The 12,971-nt window shown below is 37.0% G+C and overlaps 1 protein-coding gene and 1 pseudogene across 1 annotated transcript; one reads left to right on the plus strand and one right to left on the minus strand.

Moving 5' to 3' along the window:
- The first annotated feature begins 1,495 nt into the window (after nt 1–1,495).
- On the plus strand, nt 1,496–4,358 carry LOC106427667 (annotated as a pseudogene).
- A 3,168-nt stretch (nt 4,359–7,526) lies between these two features.
- LOC106427661 (receptor like protein 22-like) lies at nt 7,527–10,088 on the minus strand. Its single transcript, XM_013868382.3, has one exon. The coding sequence runs from the start codon at nt 9,977–9,979 to the stop codon at nt 7,715–7,717; it is 2,265 nt and encodes a 754-aa protein (XP_013723836.1). The 5' UTR covers nt 9,980–10,088; the 3' UTR covers nt 7,527–7,714.
- Nucleotides 10,089–12,971: the final 2,883 nt, after the last annotated feature.

Consider the following 12,971-nt stretch of genomic DNA (forward strand, 5'->3'; position numbering starts at 1 on the left):
AAGAAGTATAGCGATGATCTCTTGTAACACTAAGAGCGATAGCATCGGCACATCGGTTTGCCTCTTTGTGAACATAAGCTATAGACCACAGCCCGAGCAAAGAGAGCTTTTCTCTAATAGCTCCAATCAGACCACTCAAATGAGAAAAATTCTCAGGATTTAAAATTGCTTCTCCCGCCAAGTAAGAAGTAGATTCGAAAATCACCTTTTCATACCTCATAGTTGAGAGACTTTCTACAGCCCAGTAGAAACACAATAACTCAGCCTCCAGTGGCGATGTTACAACAGAGTATGAGCGGCGACTGTGAGCCAAAGACACTCCATAATGGTTCCTTGTCAACCAAGCTACTTTACAGTTACAACTTGCATCAATCCAGGACGATCCAATATTACACTTGATGAAACTTGGACACGGCTTCTGCCAGCACGAAAGAGAAGCTACTCCCGACATCTGGTTTATGTCTTCCTTGTCAGGTATGTTAGCAGCCCGCCAAGCCTTAGCATCTAGTTGAATCTTCTCCCATAACTCCTCTGCCCCTGAGATAACTTGTTCAAAAACACATTTATTCCTCAATTTCCATAGATGCCATAAAATCCATGGAAACACCAAGCGAGTTTTCTCCTCTAGACGAGTTTTCTTGCTAGTCTCAAGCAGGTGATGGAAATTAAGAAATACAGAGTTGCGTGCAAAACCTGCAGGTGGAGTAGGAAACCCTGATATTCTCCACACTTCTTTCGCAACAGGGCAGTGAAACAGAACATGGTTAATGGTCTCTGGCTGTGCAAGACACATCATACAAGTGGCATCAATGTTTATACCCCGAGTCCCAAGCCTCTCTGATACTGCTAATGCTCCAGCTAGTGCCTGCCACATAAAATGTCTGATTTTAGGTAATGTCTTTACCTTCCACAGGTTCGACCACAGCTTTGTCTCAATAGGAGGTTGATACAGGAGATCATAGTGGTACACGTGTAGGGACGAGAATCAAATAAAGAGGAGGGAAAATTCGAAATAAGAGACCATGAGGATTAAGACACGTGGACGTTCAAGATCATTTGAGTTTGTTACGAGCTAGCAACTCGTTTAAAGCTCTGTAACAAACGTCTGATAGATTCATTCAGTCATTTTGTATAATTTCTCTCATTTTCTTGGAAAACTCTGTAAACATTTTCTCTCATTCAGTTTCAAGATTGATTCTCTTTCGATATCTTTGACTTTTGAGAAGAGATAGTTGTTTTATGAACATCAATCTCTAGTGTGAAGGCGAATACGATTTGGCTCTATCAGAGGTAAGGTTGGAACAGTCATCTAGTTCTCTATCGAGTGAAGGAGGTTCAAAAGCTTGAAAAAACAATACCAACTCTTTCGAATCTGTCTCCGCCATGAACGACTCGGTTCTAACATTTTCTCCGCGCTTTACGCGAAGCTCACTGTCGATTCCTGATGACCTCTTTTTGAGATATTCTCGAGGTTGCCTTCAAAGGCGATAGCAAGATGTCGTTGCGTATCCAAGCTCTGGGCGTCCATGCTTAGCTGTCAAGATTTTTTTTTTTTTTTTGAAAAATTTGCTGTCAATATTTCACAGAGTTTTTTTGACCAAACCTTTTTCTCGTCCTCAGCTTCTATTCGTCTTCGAAGCTCACAGAGAGATTGCCTTCTTCTCGTCGCCTCAGCCAGAAAATCCAGAAGAGAACTCGTATGTTGTAGCTGCCAATCAACTTGCACGTTTCCCAAGTGCCTATGGATTCTCTGCTCGTACCAGTGGCTTCTTCTGTTATCAAGTTGAACACATCTTTGAAGGGTCGAAAGTTGCAGAGTTTGTTCCGGTGATATGTAACCCAGCACAGGACAGTCCTTGATCTTACCAACGTTGAAGTCGAGGAAGAGGTTTGGAGTGGAAAGCTATCTTGGATATGAACCCATTGCCAAAGAGTTCAAGGTATTATCAATGGAATGCTCGTGTGAAAGTGGTGAGTGGATCTCTGCGAAGCACCAAGTTCTGACATTAGGAACCAATAAATTATCATGGAGGTTTGTCGAATGTTGCATCCCACATCTTTCTTCTAGTAAGTGGATGTGCATCAGTGGTGTTCTTTACTACGCAGCTGCAGCCTACAGTTCTTACGAGCGTACCATGGTAGCTTGTTTTGATTTAAGGTCTGAGAAGTTTAGCTTTGTGAATTTCAGTAGGGCAATGCCTAGTTCAACAACTTTAGTAAACTACAATGGGAAACTGGGTTTGCTTATGTCTGGAGATTTGGGAGATTTTGGTGATATTGCCATATTGGTGATAAAAGTATTGAGCTGTGGGTTCTACGATATGCTGGAAAAATGAGTGGTCCAAGCATGTATAAGAATTACCACCTCTGTGGAAGGATGTAGCTGCCAGAAACATGTGCATTGCTGAAATGGTTGGTGTAAATGAAATTGTCTTGGCTCCTTGGTTCCAAAACGTGCCTTCCTATGTCATCTACTTCAACGTGGAGCGAAAGACGATCACAAAAGTTGGTATCCAAGGAATGGAAGCGTTTCAGGGTAAGAGATTCGACACCTATCTCAACTATGTTGAGAATGTGAAGCTTATTTAAGCATTTTAAGAGAGAGAAGTGTATTTTTCATTTGTGTGTCTCGTTTTTTTCTACCATCCTAGTTTGAAAAAGCCCACCTGTTGTGGATGATAGATAATCTTCTTGTTACAAGTATTTACATTTGCTGAAAGCAACCTAAAAAGGAACAGAGTATGATTATGGTTTCATGTAACATGCACACATATGTATACATTATTATTTTTTACCAAAGGTTTACATGTACATATATTAAGGCTACAGTTTTGTGCTATTTTGTTTGGTTTTTGAGACAAGTAGCTAAATATACATAGTGAAAGTCTAAATTGGCGAAATATACATCGATTGACCTTAATGGTCTGTGTCATGCCCATTGTGACTTGAACGGACGATTATACCCCTGCGTCATGATGAAAAAAATAGTCAAGTACTTTGTCCTGCATAGAGTAGAAAAACTCTTTTTACATTCTCTTTCTTCCTGTAATTCTGACACACTCTCTCCCTTTGCAATTCATCATCTCTTCTCACGTTCTCTTCCTTCTTGCCTCCATTCATTTTCTTTTTGTCAGATACATTTTTTTTCTTCATCTCTTTCATTCTTTTTCTTATTATTTTTCGTTTCTTCCCTCTTACCCCCCATATTTTTTCTTCTTTTGATTCTCTTTGTTTCCTTTTTTCGTTTCTTTTTCTCTTTCTCTCTCCCTTTGAATATCTTCATTGGTTCTTCATTTAAATGCCAATTTTCTGAAACTACTGAAAAATTCAAAAATGATCTGACACCAAATCTAGATAAAACATTTCATGATAGTGATTCCATTTTGAAGGTTAGTATTCTCTTATGTCTTTATTTCTAGTAAATCATAATTAGAACACATGTATTACCATATATTTATAGAAATATGATAAAGGTAAAAAACGTTAACACTATATACTATAGAGATGTTAAGATACTTATTTGATTAGCAAATTAAGGGTTATATGTGGCGCGCTAAACAAATCAATAACATAATAATAATATTTATAATTTACTATTAATTATTAATCTAATATATTATTTAAATTAACGAGTAAAACAACAAAGTTAGCATGCAATAATCGTTATTGTAGGTTGTTAATAGTTGATGTATCATTTAAAAAAAATAGTAGCTATTAACATAGGTATTACCTGTTACTTATGATGTAGCACATATAATAAACATACATGCAATTTTGTTTTTGACTGCTATTGTCAATGTTTATCAAGCGACAAGGTAGTTAGCTGATAAATCAAAAATCTTTCTTTAATTTGTTAGATGATAACTAGGAAGGAGAAGAAGAAAAATGGGACAGCTTGTGCCTCTGATGGTTGGTGAATGAGAGAGGGTTCATCAAGGGTCATGGAGATTCTAAGTCGACCATACAAAGGTTAAGTACGATTTGGTGCTAAGGGAGAGGTTATATAAAATTTTAAATAAGTAATCTCATGAAAAATATATAGTTAACAGTTAATTAAATGTTTGACTGTATTAGGTATGAGGGATCATGGTTGGGTGCATGATAGCGATAAGGTTCTTATGGACGTATGAACCACGGAGGAGACTGAGGAAATACAGAGAACAAATGTTTCTTTAACAAAAGTTGAGCTAAACCCACCTATGAGTGTAGATGGAGGCACATAGTCATCTACCAAATCAAGGATACTTTCTATGGGTGAATTTGATGTTAAGAGTTTTCAAGGCTCCTAAGACAAATGTTGTAGTATAGTGATTGTCGAACCAGTTCTGAGGGATATCAAAGCACTGAGAATACAAGTACTCACTTAATCTAAGTGCAACCAATGATTTAGGTGAGTTTTAAGCTATGACTAAAACTAGAAAGCAATAACAGAATGATACTTTCTTGACTAAGGGAAAAGAGAACTCATGGGCATAGGGATTAGACCTTGGGTGATCAAGTATCGAACTAAGGATGGCAAATGATCAATCAAACTATCAACCTTAAGCCTAGACACAATTCTAAGCAAGCTCTATGTCTAGATGAATGCTCATTTGCTAACATATCTCAAACATCAAATGTCTTTGGTTGAATAATATGAAAGCAATCATTACTAACAAGTCTATTAGCTATCTTAGCATCTTTAACAACAAATGTATTTGGCAAAGTATACTAAAAGCTTAGGAGAGTTGTCTCAGGCATTTCATCAAACACCTTTCGGGTGAGAAATGCCTATTGATCAACTTTGAGTGGCCAACTCAGAAGATGCATTAAGAATACTCTACTAGCAAGGAACAAGAATGATCTACACTAAAACATCCTAGAACTAACCTAATCACCTTTAATCTCCCTAACCCATGAATTCAAAAGGTGATTACTCACTAATCTCCATGATTCCTCTTAAACCCATATTGGATTTCAGATTAATCATGTAGAGAAATAGATAAGAAATCAACAATAACACAAGAACATAACAATCAAAATCCAAGAGATGAACTTCTCAAGAGAGTTTTTGTGTATTTCTCAATAGATCCAAAGATAGTCTGCCTGGTGGCTCCAAAAGATGTTTAAAACATAGGTTTTAGAAATTAAAAACGTGCATCATGAAATGACCAAAATGCCCTTAAGTAAAATAGAAAATTGACCCAATAATAGACGCGGAGCGACCTCGGTATGTCGCTCCGAGAGGTTGCTCTGGCCTTCGGGAGCGACCTCAGTGGGTCGCTCTGAGAGGTCGCTCCGGGCTTCGCTTCGTGTCGTCTCGCCATAGAGACACGAGCGACCTCGGGGTGTCGCTTTGGGAGGTCGCTCCGAGAGGGGTGTGAGATGCGAGTGACCTCGGCGCGTCGCTCAGGACTGGTCGCTTTGGTGAGGTCGCTCTAGGAGCTGGAGCGACTTCGCCTTGTCGCTCTAGGAGGTCGCTCCGAAGCGTATAGGGCGAGCGAGTTCATGGCGTCGCTCCGGTAGGTCGCTCTGGCTGGAGTGACTTGAGATAGTCGCTCTGGGCTGGTCGCTCCAGGCAGTGCTCGTCCAAAGATCACTCTAATCACCTCCTTTGAGCTCCAAATGCACCCAAGTGTCTCCAGGAACTCCATGTGGTACTCCAATACCTGATAGAGACATATGTATGCAAAATGCAACCTAGATATGGCTTAATCCTAATCTATATGATGAAAATGCACATGAATAAATGGATAAAACAATGTGAATATGCAAGATATCAGAATTCATGGTAATGTAATCTTTTTGTTAACGGTAATAAACATATGTGACGACTAAGTATGAATGTAACTGTTAACTGTTTTTTTTATATCTGAAGTTAACTGTTTTTATATCTGAAGTTATATACAAACCATGTATCATTCAAAGACAAATCTTAGTAATATCTTACCAACCATTTATCACTAGTTTGGTATCAAATTATGCATCAGCTAACAAAACATGTATCGGGTAACAAATAATTTATCAACTACTAAACAATTTATCAAACAATGTATTAACTAACAACCGACATATCAACCTATTTATCTGCTGATAAACCATGTACGAAAACAATGTATAAGTTGACAAACTATTTATTAAATTATTTATCAGTTAAAAAACAATGTATCAAATGACAACAAGTATTTTGTAAAACAATTTATCAATTAGCGGTGTATTATTGTAACAGCTAACAAAATATGGAGGAAAGCTTCTTACTACTTTGACGGTGTTTTTGTCATAACTGGTGCGGTAGTAAATTCAATACGAGTGACAGAAAAAAGCGATGCTTCGATTTTTCCTAAAGTCGTTTGATTAAAACTGTAAATTTATGATGATAAATACGAAAGAGATATTGAAGAAAGGTTGAGAACATCATAAAAAATTGAAAAATAAATTCTCTCCCATAAATATAAAGAAAGTTATGGTGTGAAATAAGGAAAGATACAAAATATAATTAATTATTATAATTTAGATGCTTTTGGTTTCTCACCAACTAAAACTGTTGACACTTTCTATTAATTTTTAAATAATTAATAAATAAATCCAGAACACTCCTCGAACAAAGAGTTTTGCTGCAACAAACAGTAAAACAGCAGTAGGATTTCAGTGGTTTTGATACAAGTGTTGACATGTTGGTATGCATGAGGAAAGGGTAAAATCGACATAGAAATATTTCTATGAAATCATGTGCATAGATCTAATTAAGGCCTCAATTAGGGGCATACAAGCCAATTATCTCTTGTTTTTTTAACAGAAGTCAAACACAAGTTCTAAAAGTAAAGTACATGCATTAAAAACAGAGGTACGATGGAATAGGCTTTGCTGAAAGCCTCGGCACATTTATCCGGATGCGAAAACCCAGCATTAAAAACAGAGGAATGATTGAATAGGTTTGTTGAAAGACTCAGCACCAGAAGCAAAAAACAAACTGAATCGAAAATGAAGTTCGGTTTGGGTTCGGATCCTATCAATGATCGGAGCGGATCTTATATATCTAGAACCAAAAAACGAAATCAAATCAGAACCTATTTGGTTATCCGAATTTCTAAAATATAGTTTATATACTTTTAAATATTAATTATATTTATTTTTAAAATAATTAAATATTTTAAAATACTTTTTGTAAACCAAATGATCCAAAAAACAGATTCACCTGAATACTTCTAAAATATTTTAAATTACCTGAATTATCCAAATTTTTATCCGAAAACTCGAAAAATATGATATTTAATCCGACAAACCCGAATTTTCTGATTTTTAAATCCAAATTAACTGAAAAATCGAAACTGAACCTGAACTAAATTGGACACAAGATTATCTCTAGCCCTTCTTGAACTTTGGAAGGAGAGGATCAGAGAACAAGAATCAACAAAGACGTGGAAACTAGTGATGTGAATCATTGTAAAAGCTCATGAGTCATTGTATCAAGAAGAGTATGAGTGTGAGGAAGAGATGGAATCCATTTGTAGAAGTTTATGAAAAAGTTTCGGTAAGAATTGCTTCGGTTGTCAATAAATAAGATCCCACATTTTATATTTCAACTCCTCTGCTTTCAGACAAAAGTTTAAAGTAGCACAGAACATACAAAAAGTATGTTTTTGACTAACTTGGCATGCACACATTCACAAACTATGTTTTTGACTAACTTGGCACACATCCACAGATCAAATTACAAAAAATAAGCTGAAACATCCTAAAGGCTTCCAACTCCTCTGAGCCTGTTCTGACCATAACTCTTAATAAACCACTCAGGCCTGTACAAAGCAACAACATGTCCTATAGCTAATCCAAACAATACTCCAGGTGCATACCCTATTGCCACTGCTCTCCACTTCAACACTCCTTCTTCTTCTTCCTCAACCTCTTCTATCGATGTTGTCTTTTCAGTGAAGCATCTTTCCTCAAGAGGAAGACCACACAACCCTAGATTCCCTTCAAATGACGACTTAGGCTGCCCTGTGATCTGCGTCCCTTGTGGTATCTCACCAGTAAGCTGATTATCAGACACATCTATATACGCCAAATACGTAAGCCTCCTCAGCTCCTGAGGAATCTCCCCCGACAGTTTGTTCTCCGACAAGTCTAACGACTCGAGCTCACTCACGTTAGCGAAAGACATCGGTATACGTCCCGTGAACGAGTTGTTCGATAAGTTGAGGGCAATCAACGCCTTCAACAGACCGATAGATTCCGGAATCTCTCCTTCAAGTTTGTTTCCAGAGAAATCGATAGCCGAGTAGAACGTGAGAACCTTCCCTTGCTCCATGTATAAGCCTTTGTACTGCAAGTCCAAAGTGTCTTCGTAACCAAACCTATCGCTCGAGTAATCTCCCATGTACATCTTCTCTTCATCGTCCGGCTTGAGAGATGGGTTAGTCCAGTTCTTAAAGTAGTTTCTTGGTAAACTTCCGGTGAATCTATTATGCGATATCTCAAGTATCTGGAGCTTGGGGAAGGCGAGAGGACCATAAGGTTGAGATATAGGACCGTGGAATCTGTTTGAACGGAGAGTAAGTACTTTTAAGTTCGGCAGTGCCTTGAGCCAGAAGGGAAACGAGTCATTGATTGCGTTGTGATCCACGCTAACAAACTTGAGGAGTGTGCAGTTGAGGAGAGATCTTGGAAGCTTCCCGGTTAGTTGATTGTACCCCACGTCAAGCGTCTGCGTAGAAGCGTTGATGTGGAACTCGTCTGGGATGTTTCCTTCCAGCTTGTTTTTCCGGAGATTCACTATGTTGATGTTACCGAGACACGGAGGGATTGAGCCGGTGAAGTTGTTGTAGGAGAGATCAAGAACGTCGAGGAAGGTTCTGTTGCATGTTGAGAGAGGGATCTCTCCTGTGAAACTGTTGTTCCAAGCGGATAAGTTGATGATGAAGAGCGGTGGATCAGGGAAGGATCCGTTGAAGCAGTTGTAAGCCATGTCTAGCACTTGCACCGATGAGTTGGCTAAAACATGATCTAGTGAGCCTTCGAAGCCGGTGAGAGAGTTGTTGTAGAGATTCAGCGAGGTCAGATGAGGAAGACTCCATAACCAATCGGGAACGTTTCCTTTGATTCTGTTGTCAGAGAGATATAAGAACTCAAGATTCGTTAGTGATTTCACGAATCTTGGGAACTTACTTAAGTTGCATTCCGACAAGAGCAAGACCCTCAGAGATTTTGCAAAGTTGATGTCTGAATCCACACTTGTTGGTGTTAAACTGATTCCGGAAAGGTCAAGGTATGTCAAAGATTTGAGAGATGAGAAGACTCTTAAGTCAAGCTGGTGGGTTATGTTTAGGTAAGAGAGCTTGAGAACTCGGAGGTTAGGTAAAGAAAAAGGTATTTGAAGTGAGCCAGAGAGATGATTCTCACTCAAATCAAGAAAAGACAAGGAAGGCATAGTGAAGAGAAAAGAAGGTATGGTTCCATAGAATTCATTAGAAGAGACGTCTAAAGCTACAAGGCTTGTTCGATTCTGTAGAAGTGAGGTTAAATCACCTGTGAGCTTATTGTGAGCAAGCTGTAACTGAGTGAGTTTTGTGAGGTTACGTAGAGAGGAAGGAACTTGACCTAAGAAGCCATTAGAGGAGAGAAGCAAGACCTCAAGATTGTGTAGTTGACCAAAAGAAGAGGGTAAAGGAGAAGAAGCGAAGTTGTTGAAAGAGAGGTTAAGGTGACGGAGGTGGCTTAACTCGAAGAGGCTACTATTGTCTCTAAGAGTGCCACGTAGACATCCACCGGGGAGTTTTAGAACGGTGACCGCACCGGTCACGTTATCGCAGGTCACACCGCTTAAGAAGTGGGTATCGTCGGTGCAGCTGCTGGAGAACGCAAACTCGTTCTTGAAACGCTTGAGGGTTTTGGTTTGATCGGGATGACAGCGTTGACCGGCGACAAGATTGGTTGTAGTAGTGATGATGAGTAAGGATAAGATGGACACGAGTGAGAGCAAACAAAAACGTGAGTTTGACATTTGGATGGATGTGTGTGAAAATTTTGGGAGTTGCAATGAGTTTTTATTTTCTTTGGCATGTGAATCAATGATCAGTCCGTTATTATATATACGTATATACAAGTTGTAGATAATAAAGCCCTTTTTTAATACAATAATGACGCCTTTCACGTTGCTTGAGTTCTTGAAATACACAAGTCTTAGCATTATGGCATATATTTTAAGAAAAAATATCGAAAAAGAAGAAATATATGATGAGGTCTATAATCTATTCTTTCAAGACGATGATGACGATAGGGTTCCGCGTTAATAATTTTTCTATTTCTTTGGTTTGTTAAAAGTAGTGTTTACACAGTGAGAATATTGACTATTTTCGTAGTCAATGTTGTATAGAGTAATGAAAAACTACGAGTGTATACATAGCATACACGTTTCTGTTGACAGAAAAGAAGAAAGAATATCGTGTCAATATAACTAGTTGCACCTCCTAACAACCGCCGTAAAGATGCCTAAAGATGTGGTCTGGACCACCTTAAATCTACAAAGATACTTAGATAGGGAACTTAGTAATGTGAAGAATGGCTTCAATAAAAGAAAAGAAATGAAGCCTGTAGGGAATTCAAAAGGTTTGAAACAATGTATCAGAAGAGGATGAGCGTGTTAGGAAAAGATGAAATCATTTGTTTGCATTGTTGAGTGATAAGCGACTATGCTAGTGGGTTTCCGGGATGTTACATCATCTTCTTTTGGATAGCAAATTGGTTTATAAAAATATAATAAACTATAGTTTAAGAGATAGATACAGTAGGTGTGAACGCATGGATTACCAACCATATGACCTCATGGCTTCTATCATATATTTGGTCAACTATATTTTTTTTTTCCTTTTCTGGTTAGGAAAATATGAATATCGTTACCTAAATAGAATAGTTTCAGATTTATAGGAACAATCTGGTGTCAGTGAAAGTCATATATGGAAGGATTCTTAGTTCAAAAAGTCATACGAGGATTCAAACATTACCATATAACGATATATTATATGGTTAACTATAAACAAATCTTAAGTAAAGAGCGATTTATTTCTGATGTTTCATAATAACCTTACTTTAAAGTTCAGGAACCTTTTCTTTGACAAAAAGAAATTCAGGAACCTTTTCTTAGAAAATAATTAAATTTATTGTTAAACCTTTTAATAGCTTGCAACTAAATCTTGACGAAATTAAAGAAAAAGTAATGATATATTTCAAGAGCAGATAATATAGTGCACAGACAAATTTGCATTAAGTGATCGAAATTCTCTTCCTACAATATATCACTAGATCTTGATCCGCGTTTAGCAAGCGCGGATTATTTTATGACGAAAAATTTCACTAATAAATTAACAAATATTTTATTAATTTGTAAGAATTTTGTGTATTTATAATATTTTTGCATTTAAATCAATGCTTTTGAATTCGACCCAAAACTCGCGGTTTAACTGGTTAATCCGATGATCCGATAATATTAATTATAATGTTGTTTGGAAACATGGATAGTAGTATAAAGAAATGAGTATATTGTTTGAAAACATTAATAGTAGTATAAAGAAAGTATTATTAGTGATTTAACGTACATTTAACTATAAAGTAGGAAGATGCATTTAATTTAAAAACTTACAAAATAAAGTTGAGGTCCAACACAATGTTTCTGTTTTAATAATATAGATGTTGGTCATGCGGGACTACTAGTTTGCATTTTGGGTTTTTGCAAAATTAACCTACAACTCAAAGTCAAACACAAAACTAACTTCTTTTTTTTTGAAATTAGTTTTGTCATATTCACCCCACAAGTTCATATAATTCACGAAAATGCCATCAGTTTTTTTTTCTTTTCGAAAATGTCATTTTTACTCTCTCACCCTCATCATTTTCAAGTAATTACAAGATTGTCATTGTCATCAATACCCTAACAAGTATGAACAACCAATTTGAAGCTCTTAATGCTCCCAAAATCGATTTACCCTTCTTCTTTCTCCATTCTTATGAACTAAACACAACTTCTCTCTCACTTTCTCTCCACATTAAGCTAAAAAAACCCAAGATTTTGATTCTATATTTTTTATGGTTCATAGAGTCATAGAAGCTAATGATTCTGGGTGGATCACTTTCGTTTGAGATTTTGTGTTCTTGGAGAAGCCTTATGTGTGCTAAGGAAGTTATCTCACCAATTTAAGGTATGAAATCGAGTTTTTTTCCAGATATGTTCGTCCAAACGACTTACAGGTAAGTCGTCTGGCTGTAGACGAATTACCCAGAAGTCGTCTGGTCAATGCAGAGGTTATTTTTGCAATTGACTTTGAAATCTGTTTTCTGAGACGACTGAAATATAAGTCGTATGCTTTTGTTTGGTTTAAAAAAAACTCCAAAAAAGCTAGACGACTTACATTTTAGTCGTCATAGGTTAGTTTTGCATTTGACTTGATTATTTCACAAGTTTGACTTTTCTGGACGACTTACATTTCAGTCGTCTGGTGAAAAATTGAAATATCAATAATTTATTAAAACTCGACGACGTACAATTAAGCCGTCATAGGTTAGTTTTGCAATTGAAAAATAAAACTTCAATATTTAATTATATATAGACAACTTACAATTCAGTCGTCCGCCCGACGACTTACATGTAAGTCGTCCAGGATTTTATTCTGAGATTCTGGTCAAACCTCGTAAATCCTTGACGACTTACATGTAAGTCATCGAGCGGACAACTGAATTGTAAGTTGTCTATATATAATTAAATATTGAAGTTTTATTTTTAAATTGCAAAACTAACCTATGACGACTTAATTGTACGTCGTCGAGTTTTAATAAATTATTGATATTTTAATTTTTCACCAGACGACTGAAATGTAAGTCGTCCAGGAAAGTCAAACTTGTGAAATAGTCTAGTCAAATGCAAAACTAACCTATGACTACTGAAATGTAAGTCGTCTAGCTTTTTTTGAGTTTTTTTTTAAACCAAACAAAAGTAGACGAGT

This window comes from Brassica napus, chromosome C4 (genome assembly GCF_020379485.1).
Source record: "Brassica napus cultivar Da-Ae chromosome C4, Da-Ae, whole genome shotgun sequence".
Taxonomy (NCBI): Eukaryota; Viridiplantae; Streptophyta; class Magnoliopsida; order Brassicales; family Brassicaceae; genus Brassica; species Brassica napus.

Coding starts and splice junctions, on each gene's coding strand:
- LOC106427661 (XM_013868382.3), bottom strand. CDS start 9,979: ATGTCAAACTCACGTTTTTGTTTGCTCTCACTCGTGTCCATCTTATCC.